We start from the raw sequence: 16,594 nt of genomic DNA on the forward strand, positions 1-16,594 counted from the left end.
GCAGGGCCATTTTAGAAGGGTTACGCGCATACCTTATGCGCGTAACCCTTTTAAAATCTGGCCCTAACTGACTGAAATTTTCCCAGCCCATATCCACATTTCAATTACAGCAAAAAACACATTTCTAGGCACTCCTTATGGATAGATTCAGGAAACTGACCTTAAATAAAATTACAAATATAAGATGTTGAGAGATTTTTATAACACAGTACCTCTTCTTTGGGACGTGACTCAAAGAATTCGCTTTCATGCACTCCCTTCTGGCTGAAGACAGATGGGCTAAGCAATCCAAATGCATTTGCTTCATCGCCATAACTAATTCTGTCAGTTAAACGGCGAACGCGAGGCACAGGAAAGTCAGTACGAACAGATGGGATACCACCCGTTTTGTAATCTGTAATAAAGTAATGTTTCAGTACAAAAAAGAAAACAATCTGACATTCCATTGTAGCTTCTAAGCCAACATCTCCTGGTATGCAGAGGCCCATATGGGAGAACATGGGAAAATGTTGCACCCAATCTCCTGGGTTCTTCCTGCACACGGGGTGGGGGAAGGAAACAGTTTTTCAAGGCCATTAAGGGTGTTATTTTGGGAGATATGCTACAGTATAGTCTAGTAAAGGAAAAACACAGCACGCTATAGCTTTTGTTCAAAATAAAGTTCTTTCCTGTAAAACCTGGTGTCAGGAAACAAAAATTCCATAGCAGTTACACTAAGACTTTGTGTATAATCAATATAGAAAAATAAAGTCCAGAAAGAAATCACAATCTCAAGCAACAGTAAGACTGCACAACCTGGCAGGTAAGCACTCTGGGTCAGGCACACTTTCCTTGGCAGTCTTCCTGGTACCTAAATGTAGCTCTCATGCTCTCTATCACTTTCTCTTCTGATATATAGAAGGCTCAACATGCAAAAGCTTATGATCCTCTGGAATATTCCTTTTTGCAGATAGCAACACTTGGGACCTGCCTCTGACTCCCACAAAGACAAAATCCTCTCTCTCCAACCTCTGAAAAAAATCCCTTTTAGAATAAAGAAATATGGAGTTTAACTCCCCTCTTCTCAAATACATCTTCATTTATTCTTTAGAATATTTTAGAAATTAATTTTAGGTCTCAAGACAAGACTTCCTCCATCCTAAAGGCCTGGGTACCCCAACTTTGGGTCCCAGCTACCTTCTCAGGATAGGAAACAGAACTTTTAGTCCTCTCCCCTTGAAGGGAAAGCCCTGAAGAATCACTCTCTTGAAAAAAGAGGCTTGAAGAACACTGAACCATGAGGGCACAGGAGTTTTATCAAACTCTACTCATCAACTGAGGAGTGTCAAATCTTCTAATACTACTCCTATTTTACGCTGACATCACATACTTTATGCAGTGTCTGTGGAGACACTGAGACTACTCTAGTATGAGGATGTTTTGGGACCCTCTTACACCAGTATATTTAGTAAAAAAAAAAAAAAAAAAGAATATATCAGGATAGTTCAGCTTAAATGTGTCTAAAGTCAATAGAGACAAAAACAGAAAAACTTTCAAATGACAACTCTACAAAAAGGCATCTGGTTATCAATGTGACTAAAGCTCCCTAGAAAGTCTCCCCATTTCTGTAGTGCATCTATATGTCATATTACAATGGTGTGCTTGAACCTTTATTTTGGTTGAAGAGAGGCCATTGCTTACTTTCAATTTAGAACTCAACATGCAGGGCTGAATTAGCTACGACACATGTGATGTCATCCAACGGCGCCAAACAAACTCTCTCCTAGCTCATAAAGCTTTTGCTTCACTGAGCATGCACTGCCTCATGAGTCCCTCAATCTTTTTTTGTTCAAGCTTCTGCATAGACATGTACCCTCTTTCTCTAATCTGTTTGGTACTTTATACTTTCCTTTCTTCTTTAAACTTGCTTCAAGTTGCTTCACTGCTCAGCAGCCCCCTCAACAACATTTTCAGTGTTACAAAAAAAAAAAAAAAATTTCAAAAAATGTAAGGGATATCCAGCTCCAAGAAGGCCACTTCCAGTAGCTTCAAGGATTGCATATGTTGCTGAAAGATGAACATTACTGATGGTCACAATATTTTTTACAAATGTTTAGGGCCAGACCATGACACAGATAACTGTAATGACTGTGGCTGGATGTCACAGAGGTCCAAGAGGAACATGGCCTGGAACATGGAACAATTTTGCATTACCTCCTCTCAGAGTAGGGCCTCTACAGGTTCCCTCTCTGCTGATTTGAACAGGAGCTCTCCGTGCAAAGCTCTTCCTTCTGTGGTGCTAGTTCCTGAATCTGCCATTCCTCTACAGTCAAGCAATGCATGACAGCATCACAAACAAGAGTCTGAAAGCTCTTTGCTTGCCCTGCAAGGCTTGTGGATGCATAAGAAGACGCGTCAAGTGTCAGAGCCAATGGCGCATTCAGAACTGCTGAAGTTTGCACTGTCTATGCACTGTCTATGCACCAACCCTTAGTGCAACTGATGAACTGGCCCTTGGGCCCTGCATCCCTGCGAGATACATCGAAACTCGATTCACAGAATGCAGATATTTTACTCCATCCAAACATCCAGCCTCTGAATCATCGATGCTCTATGCCCAGCATAATCGGAGCACTGGTGCCTGGCCCAGAAAGTGTACTCGACACATTAAAGGCAACAAAAGACACTGAGGGTGATTTATTGCACTTACCTCCCTCCATCTTGACATCATTATCTCCATCCTGTCTCCTCAATCGAGGACTTTGTTTGCAGACGGCAGATCAAATATGTTTTGTGGTTTCTTTGGTCTCCTTGCATCCACCAGCTCAGTTGACCCAGGAGGGGGGATCCCTCCTAGAGTTGATTAGGAATGTCAAGAGGATGATGAATGTTTTCCCTAGCTCTTGGTCAGAGGACACAGCAGCTCATAGTTGAAGTGGCAGAATTGGTGAAGAGATTCTTTGCTTCACTGGGAGAAAGTGATGAGTGCACTCTTCAACCTTTCCTATCCAGAGTGGTGGATTTTTCCCTCAAGGGGGGAGTCTCTCTTAACTCCACACCTCAGAAGTTCCCATCAGAAATCCCAGTAGCAGGATTTAACCCCCAACATTCCTCTCTGCAGAGGAATCTATAGTCAGTCTGAGGAAAGACCATGGAACACCATTGTCTGTAGCATGCCCTGGGAATATTCCCCTCCAAGATGACCAATGACCTTGCCCCGATTGCCTTCATCATCACTAAGTCATGTGTTAGTGTCCACATCTTGATTCTGAGGCAGAGTCTATGAGGATTTCCTTAGGATCTCCTACCTGATATGCCTGGGCATTCTTCACCACCAGAAGTCCTCTCATACCATAAATTCTTGGACAAGCTGGGCAAGGCAATGGGAGTCCATAAGAATAAAGATCCCCGCACCAAAGTCTTTGGACTTCTCTGGATTTTCGAAACTCCATTCCAGTCTGCAGCAATCATGGTTTACTCAATCATATAGGATTTACAAACAAGAATGTGGGAAAATTTGACGTCCTGCCCCCCCAGTAGCCAGGAAACTAGATCTGAAATACAGAGTGCAACAGACCCCAAGGTTTGGAATAGTTCAGCTACCACATCAGTCAGTGGTAATGGAATCAGCATTAGAATGGGCTAAGAAGACCAGAATCTTCTCCAGCACTCTACTGGCTAAGGATCCTAGATTGTTTGATAATTTTGGGAAAAAAGGCTTCCAGATCTCAATGCTATGAAGCCTAGCCTAGGGTCACCCTTAAAGGAGCAGTGAATCACTGAACCAATAAAATGGTCCCAAACCAAAGGAGAAATTACAGCAGTGTAATGGACAATAAACTGCTATTGTTTCATAAACATGACATTATTTATTTATTTATTTATTTATTTTTATTTATTTATTTAGAAGTGTTTGTATGCCGCTTTTACAAATAAAATTTAATCAAAATGGTATACAATTTAAAACATACATAATCTAGTATTTCTAATGAACAACAAAAACAGAACTCTGTTATAAGTACATTACAAACATGCCACAACTCGATTGATCTTGCAGAAAGCTCTAGGCCTTCCCAGGACTGATAAGAAATGTTTCCCATCTTTATGGACATTATGGAACTGTTTCCAGTTAAGTTGTGAGGGTTGTTAACTCCTTGCATGTGCTGATAGCTCCAGCGAGAGGCTCTTGGACTGGACAGCCAGACTGCTGCTGGGAGATTGCCATATGCTGCATGCTCCTTTTTGGATGCATATATAAGACTTGGGCCAATTATTACTTTTATGCTGGTCAGTTAGCTTTGCAATACAAGTGTTAAACGTGTGGGTTGCTCTTCATTCTGACACTGGTGACATAGGCATTTCTCAAATCCAGACTGATTGGTAATAGTTTCCTAACAAGTCTAAGCTATGACTCACATAACTGTCATTCATTGGAATACAAACAGTTTCAGCTAAATATATGTGTGGATGTTATCTGCTCACAGTATTCAATCCCTACACCAATTCTACATAGTGCAATACTTAAACAGTTGTATAAACAAGCTGAAACCCCTGATAAAAGTCCTTAACAGACAACAGGAAAACTACTATCAGAAAGCTTTTCTGGATGCTGAGGACTGTGAACGTCATCTCCTCTGCTTGATATATGAATCATATGATACTGCAGCGACATCTTCTACAGTGGCCATCAGAGCATACTAGATGGCTTGATTGAGAACCAGCAGCTTGCGTGAAGATGTTCATGACAAGTGACCTGATGTGCCCTGTTTGGGGGCAATCACTTCAGAGACAAGGTCAGGAAAACAAGTGCCCAAATTATGGAGCAGCATGCTGCGACCAGTCTCTTTTAACAGGATATGAACCACTTTTCTAGGTGTCTTTTGTTTTTAAATGATCTTTCTTCCGGAGATGCCCCTTTCACCAATTACAGCAATATCATGCATCACCTGTGCTCCCACAACATCAACTTCCAGCATGCAGACGTCAGCGTGAGAGACATCAGCCGAAAATACTGCAACAGATCCAGCCTAAGCATAGGTCTAGTTTTTGATGGGACTTGACCTTCAGGCTGCAACTCTTCTGGTAGGGGCAGAAAATCATCAAGAATTCTTGGGGCATCAAAATTGTGGAGTCTGGTTACCATTTGCACTTCTCCCATCCTCCAGTGCTGTACCATTGTTTGGCCTTCAATTCAGATATGTCTCCAGATCTCAAAGTGAAGTTGATTTTCAGTCAGAGGTGATAGAGCCTGTCTCACCCAAAGAACTTGGCAAAGGATTCTACTTCCACTACTTCCTTATCGCCAAGAAGCTTGAGACCCATCCTGCATTTACAAAGACTGAATAACAGCCTGTCATGGTAGACGTTCAAAATAAACTCCCTCCATATTATCCTGCCTTTCATGCAAAGGGGGGGGGGGATTGGAAGTGCACCCTTGATCTGAAAGATGCATATGCTCATGTATCCATCCATCATTCCCATTGGAAATACCTCTATTTTGTAGTGAATTCCTCTCACTATCAATAGAAGGCTTTTCTTTTCCTGCTTTCACCAGCCCCAAAGGTCTTCAGGAAATGCCTAGTGGTATTGGCAGCACACTTTCATCATCAAAGAATTTGTGTCTCCCCTTATCTATATGACTGGCTAGTGATGAGGCCTTCCCAAGCTGAGGTTTTGGACTCCCTGAAGAAGATGATATAACTCCTTTAGTCACAAGAGTTCATTATCAACTTCGTCAAATCAAACCTTGTTCATACCCAAAGAATCAAGTTTATCACTGCTTAGACAAACTCCTTTAAGGGGACAGCATTCCTCCCATCAGAGCAAGCATTCTGCCTTCAAAGCTTGATCCAGAACCTGGTTATCCTGGAGAACATGGTGGCAGTGATGCATATGGTTCCCATGACCCACCTCAACGTGCAAATTCTTCAGTGGGTACTCCACACTTAGTGAGATCAGTTGCTTCAGGGAACTGCAGACAAGAAGGGGTCTCTCTAGTGGTGGTGGCTATGCCCAAACATCCTGGAAATGCAAGCTCCTTTTCAACTTCTATCTCATCAAGTAATGCTAGTAACAGATGCATCCACTAGGGGATAGGGCAAGCTCATGGGTTCTTTTCAAACAGAAAGAATCTAGTCATCAACAGAACAATTGTTTTAGATCAATCTCCTGGAGCAACGAGCAATCAGATATGCATTGAATGTTTTTTTCACATCTCCTTTGGGAAAAGAGAATTCTGATCCAAACTAAAAATCAAGTAGCAATGTTCTACGTTAACAAGCAAGGGGGCACAGGGTCTTGGACTCTCTGCCAGGAATCTCTATGAATTTGGGAGTGGGCTTGAAGCCACAGAGCCTTCTTATAAGCAACCTATCTTCCCAGGATCTCCAACATGCTGGTGGATTACCTCAGCAAAATGTTTTGTCCCCACGCGTAGTCTCTGGACCAATCAGTGGCAAATAGGTTGCTTGATTTCTGGGGTTATCCATTGATTGATTTGTTCACATCAGAGAATAACAGAAAAGTGGACACATTTTTCTCTCTTCTTCAAAGCAAGTACAGATCCACTTCAGGCACTTTTCTGCTCAATTAGGCTGCATGTCTATTGTATGCTTTTACACCACTTCCATTGGTGGCGAGAAGAGTGCAGAAAGCACTCAAGGACTGGGCATGCCTGAACGTCATTGCTCCAGTGTGGCCCAGTCAAGTGTGGTTCTCTTACCTCAGGTTGTCAATCAGCTATTCACTCCCTCTGGGATCTGATCTGACTTTACTATTCAAGAGGAGGACCATCAATGTCATCTGAACCTTTTCTCCTCTCAACTTAACAGCATGGATTTTGAGCGCTTACTAGTCTCATCGTTGACACTGTCCAAAGAAGTTAAAGATATTGTGATTTCAGCCAGGAAGCCTTCAACTAGAAGAGCTTATGGTTTAAATGGAAAATATTCTTATCTTCATGTCAAGCAAGCTCCAATGGAGTTACTGCCATTGTGGCTTATCTCATTCAAGTGAATGGCAAACCGATTTCCAAACATCCTTTAGTTTCAAAGTTCTTGAAAGGCTTTTGCATACATGGCTCTGGTTGCTGAGTCCCTGATGTTATGGGATTTTTTGGCTCCAGTTGCCAAGCCACTGGTGCCATGAGATCTCAATGTCATATTGGCACAACTAATGAAACTGCCTTACAAACCTTTAGAACTGGGTGCCTTAAAGTTCCTCACCTAGAAAGTAGTGTTCCTAGTTGCCATTATGTTGGCTTGAAGAGTTGGTGAGCTTCAGGCATTGGTTCATTACTCTCCATACGTGCAGTTTTTTCCACAATAGACTGCTACTCCACACTCAATTTAAGTTTCTATCAAAAGTAATTTTGGTTTTTCATCTGAATCAAGCCATTGCTTTGCCCATGCTCTTTCCAATATCTCATGCACATGAAAGGGGAAGGCCCTCCATTCACTAGACTGCAAAATGGCTTTGGCATATTATCTGAAGAGAACTCAACCACATTATCAAGCTTCTCATCTTTTCATCTGTTATGATCCTAACAAACTAGGAATAGCTGTTGCCAAGTGCATGTTGTCCAACTGGCTGGCAGATGGTATCACACATTGCTATACTCTAGCTGACCTCCAGATACCAGACTCTGTTAAGGCTCATCAAGTAAGAGTCATCGCTACTTCAGTGGTTCATCTACAAGCCATGCCCATTAAAGATATATGCAAAGCTGCAACTTGGATGTCACATTACTGTCTTGAAAATTTATCAGGCCATAACATTAACCCTGGACAAGCAACTTTGTGCAGCCTGTTCACCCAGTAGTCCATTCTCCATGGAGGGGCGGGAGTGTTTTGGGTTGCTTTTTCAAAAAGTGCTCTGCAATGCAACCCACAGCTTGGGTCTCCCCATGTGCCATAGGTAATTCAGCCCTGCTTGTTGATGGAGAAAGCAAGTTTGCTTACCATAAACAATGTTCTCCATAGAAAGCAGGATGAATTAGCCATGCTTAATACCTGCCCGCTTCCTGAAGAGTCCACTACATAGCTAAAGTCAAGCTCTTCAATCAACTGATGGGCTCGCCAGGCAGCACAAAGGTGGGAACTCCTGAGCATGCTCAAGACAGCAAAAGCTCTATGAGCTACTAGAGAAGGGTGTGTTTGGCACTTTCAGATGACATTACCCCCTTGTCATGGCTAATTCATCCTGCTGTCTATGGAGAACACCATTTACAATAAGCAAACTTACTTTCTCACAAAAGTCATTGGTGAATTTGGGAAGTAAACACTTTAGTTAACTAACAGTAATAAAAAATCATTTGGGTTTTTCTTTTTATTTAGTTCTGATTAGCCTACTTAGATCTAAATAAATCAGGAAGCACTCTGATAAGCATCTTCAGAAAACTGCGCTAATATCACTTATATCTAGGATAGCAAATGTTGCTTACCTGTAACAGATGTTCTCACAGGACAGCAGGATGTTAGTCCTCACATATGGGTGACATCACAGGAAAGAGCCCAATCACGGAACACTTTTGTCAAAGTTTCTAGAACTTTGACTGGCACCTACTGGGGCATGCCCAGCATGGCACTAAACCTGCAGCCAGCAGGGGTCCCCCTTCAGTCTTGTTTAAAGCTACAGGAAGTGTCAAAAAATAAAATAAGAAAACGAACCAACACCGTGGGGTGGCGGGCGGGTTTCGTGAGGACTAACATCCTGCTGTCCTGTGAGAACACCTGTTACAGGTAAGCAACACTTTGCTTTCTCACAGGACAAGCAGGATGGTAGTCCTCACATATGGGTGAGTACCAAGCTGAGGATGTCCGAGAAATGCACCAAATGTACCCAAGATGTGCAATAGGCACAAGGACTGGGGTGGAATTTGGTATAGGGCATCCTGAACCCTAACGGGCAGGCGGAAGAGTGTTGGTACATCAAGTTGTAAAAAGGTTGCGCAAGACAGACTGGCTGAAGATGGAATCTTGTCTAAGCAATAATGGGCTGTAAAGGTATGGAGGGAACTCCAGGTAGCAGCCCTGCAAATGTCAGGAAGCGGCACAGAGCGTAGATGTGCTACTGAAGTTGCCATGGCCGTCACAGAGTGTGCTTTAACACGGTCTTGAAGTAGAATGCCTGCTTGTTGATAACAAAAGGATATGCAGTCCGCTAACCAGGAGGAGAGAGTCTGCTTACCCACAGGCTACCCCAATTTGATGGAATGGAAAGAGACAAACAATTGAGTGTTTTTCCTGTGGGCAGCTGTATGGTCTAGATAGAATGCTAGAGCCCGTTTACAATCACGGGTATGCAGAGCCTGTTCTCTTGGATTGGAGTGCTGCCTGGGAAAGAAGGTAGGTAGTATAATGAATTGATTAATGTGAAACTCCGATACTACCTTAGGTAAGAATTTAGGGTGAGTGCGGAGTACTGCCCGGTCCTGCAGAAGTTTAGTGTAAGGCGGATAGGTAACTAGGGCCTACAACTCACTAACTCTGCGAGCAGATGTGATTGCCAAAAGAAAAATCACTTTCCATGTGAGATAGCGAAGATCACAGGATTGGAGAGGCTCGAATGGTGGTTTCATGAGCCGACCCAAAACCAGACTGAGGTCCCAAGAAGGGGCCGGAGGATGCAGTGGAGGCTTGAGGTGAAGCAGCCTTTCAGAAAACGTGTTACGAGAGGTTGTACCGAAATAGGAACGTCCCCGACTCCTTTATGGAAGGCAGCCACCGCACTGACATGCATTCTGATGGAGGAAGTTTTTAGACCTGATTCTGACAAGTGCCAGAGATAGTCTAGAAACTTCATGGTGGAACAGGTAAAGGGATCAAGGGATTGAAAAGAACACCATGACTTAAACCTGTTCCATTTGTAGAGGAAAGACTTTCTCGTGGAAGGCTTCCGTGAAGCAGTCAGGACACGGGAAACTGGCTCCGAAAGGTTAAGTGGTTGAAGAATTAACCTTTCAACATCCAGGCCATCAGGGACAAAGCTTGAAGACTGGGGAGGCGTCGGCACCCGTTGTTCTGAGTGATCAGAAGCGGGTCCGTTCCCAAAGGAATGTGCCTGCGAATTGAGAGATCCTGAAGTATTGGAAACCACACTTGGCGAGGCCAGTGAGGTGCTATCAGGATCATGCATCCTTTGTCCTGACGTAACTTCACGAGAGTCTTTGATAGAAGTGGAAGTGGAGGGAATGCATATAGAAGACCTGTTGCCCATGAGAGGGAGAACGCATCTCTTGGCTGAGAGTGTTGGCTGCAAGTGAGAGAGCAAAAGTTCTCTACTTTGCGGTTTTGAGATGACGTAAAAGAGATCTATGCGAGGATAACCCCAACGTTGGAATATTGAGTTCGCTACTGTGGGGTTGAGGGACCACTCGTGCGGATGGAAAGGGCGACTTAGCTTGTCCACCAACACATTGTCCACTCCCGGCAAATAGGTGGCCTTGAGGTATATCGAATGGGAGAGGGACTCCGCCCATATCTGTGCAGCTTCCTGACACAGTAGGTAGGTGTCCATCCCTCCCTGTTTGTTGATGTACCACATGGTCACCTGGTTGCCTGTCTGAATCAGAATGACCTGATTGGAAAGGCGATCCTGAAAGACCCTGCGAGCATATCTGATTGCTCGCAGCTCCAGGAAATTGATTTGGTATTTGGCTTCCTCTGGAGACCAAGTTCCTTGTGTCTGCAAATCGGTGACATGGGCTCCCCAGCCGAGGTTGGAAGCATCAGTGGTGAGAATTATTTGAGGGTCTGGAGCCTGGAAGGGTAGGCCTTGGAGGAGATTGATCTGATTTTGCCACCAGGCTAGAGACTGACGAAGTGAGTCGGTGATGTGGACAGTGGTCGATAGAGGTTGGACGGACTGAGTCCATTGTGACCTCAGAGTCCTGCATGACTCTCATGGCCAAGCGGACCATGTACCGCCATGTGTCCCAGCAGGATGAGGAAGTGGCGTGCAGTCGTGCGATGCTGAGACTGTAGCTGGTGTGCGAGAGAGATAGTTTATAGTTTATAGTTTATTGGGTTTTTTATACTGCTGTATTGGCGTTAGCCTTCACAGCGGTTTACAATATACATATTAGAAATACAATAAATCAGTTCAATAAAAGATGACAGCTAAAATTAATTAAAAGCATGTAAAAGTAGTTTAGCTGAGTGAGAGCTCACTGTCGAGGCAGAAATGCCTTTGCCTGCAAGGTGTCCAAGTCTGCCCCTATGAATGATAAAGTTTGAGATGGGACTAAGCAGGATTTCACGTAGTTGATGAGAAATCCTAGTGAAATCAGAGTGTGTAAAGTAAGATATAGGGACAACAGAGCAGCTTGCTGAGTGGGAGCCCTGATCAACCAATCATCTAGACTGGGGTAGACGTGAACACCTTGATTCCTGAGGAAGGCTGCTACTACTAAGAGGCACTTGGTGAAGACTCGTGGTGCAAATGCCAGGCCGAATGGTAGCACTCGGTACTGATAGTGCTTGGGGCCTACCAAAAATCTCAGGAACCTGCGATGAGATGGAGTTAGCACAATGTGTGTGTACGCGTCTTGGAGATCGAGAGAGCAGAGCCAGTCTCCTTTTTGCAGAAGAGGAAGGAGGGAACCCAAGGTTACCATTTTGAACTTTTCTCGGTGGAGGTACTTGTTGAGGGCACGTAGGTCCAGAATTGGACGAACGCCGCCTGATTTTTTGGGGATTAGAAAGTACCAGGAATAGAATCCTAGGCCTTGTTGGAAGTAGGGCACTGGCTCTATTGCTCTGGACTGGAGGAGGAGGGAGACCTCCTGCTCCAGGAGTAGTGAGTGATCGGATGTTCTCCAGGTGGGGAGTCTGGTGGTATGGAGAGAATGTTCAGGTGATAACCCTGAGAAATTATGGCAAGGACCCATTGATATGAGGTGATTGTATGCCACCTGTTGTTGAAATGGCACAATCGACCTCCCACTGGTATCTGAGGCAGTGGAAACTGGCTGCTGCTCTCTATGCAGGAGTCATAAACCGGAAACAGGGCCAAGCTGAGGAGCTGCTTGTGGCTTTTGTTTATGAGGTTGACGAGAATGGGCCTTTTGGAAAAGTCTCGTGGAACGAGTTCTAGACGGTGATGGATAGGACTTCTTTGGAAGGAAGAATAACTTTTTAGTATCCTTCCTGAAAGACTGTTTGGAGGAATACTCAGAGGGCATCAGAGAGAGCTGGCTAAGGGTCTCATGATGGTCCTTGAGTTGCGCCACCATCCGCTGAATCTGTTTGCCAAACAGATTGTCTCCTATGCAGGGCAGATCAGATAATCTGTCTTGTACTTCAGGGCGCAAGTCCGAAGACTTGAGCCAGGCCCATCTTCTTGCCGAAATAGCAGTTGCAGATACCATGGAAGTGGTGTTGAAGATATCATAAGAGGATCTTATTTCATGCTTCCCTGCCTCGAAACCCTTGTGTACCAGGGTTTGAAGCTGTTCCTGGAATTGCTGAGGCAGGGACTCTGCAAAGTCCTGTATCTGCTTGAATAAGACCCTGTTGTACTGGGTCATATACAACTGGTAGGAGGCGATCTGAGAGATAAGCATTGATCTCTGGAAGACACGCCAGCCAATGGCATCCAGGAATTTCTGTTCCTTACCTGGGGGAAAGGAAGAGTGGGGTTTTGATATTTTTGCCCTCTTTTGGGCAGATTCTACAACCACAGATTGGTGATCCAGCTGAGGTTTCTGGAATCCTGGGGCTGACTGGACCAAATAAGTGGTATCAGCTTTTCTGTTGACTGGAGCAACAGAACTAGGGTGTTCCCAGTTTTTTTTTTTTAATTTCTTATTTATTGCATTTTAAATATATACAAGTATCCACTTGTTAAAGAAATAACTCGAGTACAATTAAGGTAATACAAAATGAAAATTTCCATTGTCCATTTACCAATAGTTAACACTGTACTCAATTAATAAAAGAAATATGGGAGCAGGAAACAAGGAGCATTATACAATGAAATAATGAAAAATAAATTGGTCGCCCTGAATACCTCCACCTAATACATTCACATACACCTAAGCTGTAAGCTTAATTGGGGTTGGTTCGAGTATCGAGAAAAGATCTTAACTGAGATGGTTCTAAAAAAATATATCTCTGTTCCCCACTCTTTACGTGACACTTACAAGGAAATTGTAACTTGAAAGTTCCCCCCATCTGGAGGACTTCCATTTTCATATTAAGAAATCATTTTCTCCGTGTTTGTTTGCTTAACTAAATCCGGGTAGCACCAAATCTTTTGCCCAAAAAATAACGCTTGGTTGTTACGAAAGAACTATTTAAAGACATTATTCTTATCCATTAAAAACGCAAAGGAAACTAATAGTGGTCTCCTTTGAGAGACCACTATCTCTTGCGATGAATCCAAAAGAGCTGTTAAATCTGGCAAAGATATTTCTTCCAAATTACCTTGGTTAGAATTAGCAGGAAATAGATAATAAGCTTTTGTGATTACAGGCTTAATTTTTTCAGGAATTTTCAATACCTGAGAAACATACAATTTAAACAGATCTAATGGTGAAATATTTCTAAAGACAGGAAAGTTAATGAACCTCAAATTATGAGCTCTTAAATTATTATCTATTCTTTCCAGTCTCTTATTAACTTCTGTTTCAGTCTGTACTAAGTTTATCTGTATTTTCTCAGCAGTTTCCAACTGTTCTTCTATTTTTCCCATTTCTCTTTTTGACTAGCCAATTCAGCAGCATTTTGTTTAGTTTGATCTTTAATGCCTTGCACCTCACTTGTCAGACCTACTATAGCAGTCTCCAAAGATTTGAGGGCCCCAGATCATAGAAAGAGTTTTTCCCCTGGGGGAATCGTTAACACAGTCCTTTTAACTTCTCGAGCCTCAGCTTCCCTTCCCCCACTTACTGCTTCGTCGGCGCCATTGTTCACTCTCAACGGGGCGGGTCCCGCAGCAAGCTCAGGGTCCGCTCATCCTCCTCCCTCTACTCGTGGATCCGAGCCACCCTGCTCCATACTGGCAAGTCCCAATGTTATTTCTTTGTATGCTAACAACTCTACCCCTCCGCTACTCTCCTCAGAGGGGGAGGTAGCATACGGCTGCCTCTGATCTTCTCCGCGTCCCGGCGGCGGTGGTCTCTTTGGTGAGCCGGGACTCAAAGATAGCTCGGTCAAAAGGGAAAGTCCTCGCTCCTCGACTGTCCCTATAGCGACCCTGGTCTCCTGGCGTTGGTGGGGGAAGCATGGCGAAGAAGCTACCTATCCGCGTCTGGGAGGCTTCGGTTTGGTGTGGAGGTATTTTCTCCACCACGAACCCTTGCCTTCCGCTTGGTATGTGGCATAATGGCAACGGTATTGAGGAAAAATTCAGGAGCTTTTTTCAGTCACGTCTAGTCAGGGCGCCATCTTGAAAGCTCTCTTCCCAGTTTCTTTTTGAGGAGATCCAAAGAACCTGGTGAATAGGATGGAGGTTATTTTTTCCTTGGGAGCATCCAGGAATTGTAACAGCTCCATCATTTGATGCCTATCATCTTGCTCAGTCTGTAATTGGAAGGGAATCAATTCAGACATTTCCTTCACAAAATGTATGAAGGACAAGTCCTCTGGAGGAAAACGCTTCCTACTTTCAGTAGGAGAAAGTGGCGATGGTAAATCATTGGTGTCTTGAGATGAATCGTCAGTCCAGGTGACAGGGATCAGCACCTGTCCCTGTAGGAACCTGAGAAGGATGGGACAATGGTATTCCTGAAGGTCCTGGTCTAGGAACTGAAAGGCATCGAGGGAAGTACTGGAGCACCGATGAAGGCATCGAGGGCACCGGTGCAGGCATCGAGGGCATCGATGGATGGATCGGTGGTTGCCGATGAGCGCATCGGCATCGATGGTTGAGGCATCAGAAGGATTCCCGATGGAGGAATGTGGAACGGTATTTCCCCTCCCGATGACAGAGTAAGCGGGGAAGGAACCGGAGCCATCGGTGACCCAGGATCCATTGGTGGAAAAGTGGCTATGAGCGCTTCCATCTTTGAGAGCAGCGGTGCTAATGCTGCTGGAATGGGATTGATGGTCGGTTCCGCGACCGGCACAGATTTTGGCGCCGGGGGACCTTGAAGTCTGCCCATCGCCTTATCGATGGCCTCCTGAACCATCCAGTCCAGTTCATCACGGAGATCTGGAGCAAGTAGCCCCAGCTCCGGAAGGGAAGAAGGAGGCAGAGGCATAGCCGGAGGGACTACCATTAAAGGCGGAGTCGCGGCTCCCAATACCCATCCAGGTAAGGGTTTGCCTTGGTGACCCAGTCGCAGAAAGGGTCGGTGCCTTTTCTGGATGGGGTTTTCTTCGATGGCGGCTCGGACGATGGCGAGGGTTGAAGATTTTCCTTCCTCGATGGTCCGAGACTTGCGGTGTGCGATGCCGATGTTTTTTTCTACGATCCCCTTGGTCCCTGAGGGGGAGTAGAAGTAGTCGAAGGCCGAGAAGTCGTCGACGCCGGTCGGTCACCGGCCAGTGGCTGATACTGGCGCGAAGTGGACGGTGCCAGTTCGGACGACGTCGATGCAATAGACGGTGTCGGAGTTGAAACGAAGAGAAGTTCCATTTTCTCCATTCTGGCCTTGCGACCTTTTGGTGTCATTAAGGCACATTTGGTGCAAGTCAGGACATCATGATCGCACCCGAGACACATACACAGACTTTATGCGGGTCTGTTATGGACATGGTGCGAGTACAGTCCGGCACTGACGGAACCCCGACGCCATGGCCTTTTGAAAAATTTAGCAGCGGTAGGTCGAGGGCCAGTAGGCCCCGAAGCCAAACTCGACGGGAATCGACCGAAAATGGGTAAAAACTTACCGGAGTACCGCGGAGTCAAAAAATTCGAAGGAGGGACCCCTGTGGGGTATGAAAGTTTTTAGTAAACCTGTGAGGAAAATTCCTATCAGGAATCTCTGTGGAGCTCCTTAACCCTCGTGGATACTGCTGCGTGGAAAAAAGAAGACTGAAGTGGGACCCCTGCTGGCTGCAGGTTTAGTGCCATGCTGGGCATGCCCAGTAGGTGCAGTCAAAGTTCTAGAAACGTTGACAAAAGTGTTCTGTGATTGGGCTCCATCCTGATGATGTCACCCATATGTGAGGACTACCATCCTGCTTGTCCTGTGAGAATAATTTTCAAAATTTTCCACTTTGGACAAAATATGTAAGTGCTTTTTACCCGTGGTGCTTTGTTCCCAGTTTCCAAAGTGAACTATGGATATACTTTCATGTTGAAAATTGCTGTGGTTACAAAGACCTGTGGATGATTTCACCTGCTCTTATGCATGTACTTCTTGAATAGAAAATAGTATGCATAGATTTAAAAATGCAATCTATGCACATTTTTTTTCTCTTCTGACCACATGTCCTTAGGAATGCCTCTTCTTAATGTTGCTAAAAGTACATACATTTCAGAACACCACATATACTTTTAACTGCAATCATGGAAGACAATTTTCTAATGGCTGATTTATGTGGATAAAATGCTATTGTCCTCCTAAGGTATAACATTGCATAAACTCAAGAGTGACATTAGAGATTTTGAAAAGCAGTTCATAATAAAAGTTACAGACTTTTATTCTAAAAAAATGTGTAAGAACAAG

At 44.4% G+C, this 16,594-nt stretch overlaps 1 protein-coding gene across 1 annotated transcript in view; it reads right to left on the reverse strand.

Annotated features, from left to right (window-relative positions):
- Positions 1-212: 212 nt before the first annotated feature.
- LOC115082467 (EF-hand domain-containing family member B-like) overlaps positions 213-16,594 on the reverse strand; it is a gene marked incomplete at its 3' end in the record, with an annotated part of 51,172 nt that continues 34,790 nt past the window's right edge. Inside the window, exon 5 of the mRNA XM_029586695.1 lies at positions 213-394. Within this exon, the coding sequence (XP_029442555.1) occupies positions 213-394 (182 nt within the window). The remainder of the gene's footprint in view (positions 395-16,594) is intronic.

Source organism: Rhinatrema bivittatum, unplaced genomic scaffold (assembly GCF_901001135.1).
Source record: "Rhinatrema bivittatum unplaced genomic scaffold, aRhiBiv1.1, whole genome shotgun sequence".
NCBI classification, from domain to species: Eukaryota; Metazoa; Chordata; class Amphibia; order Gymnophiona; family Rhinatrematidae; genus Rhinatrema; species Rhinatrema bivittatum.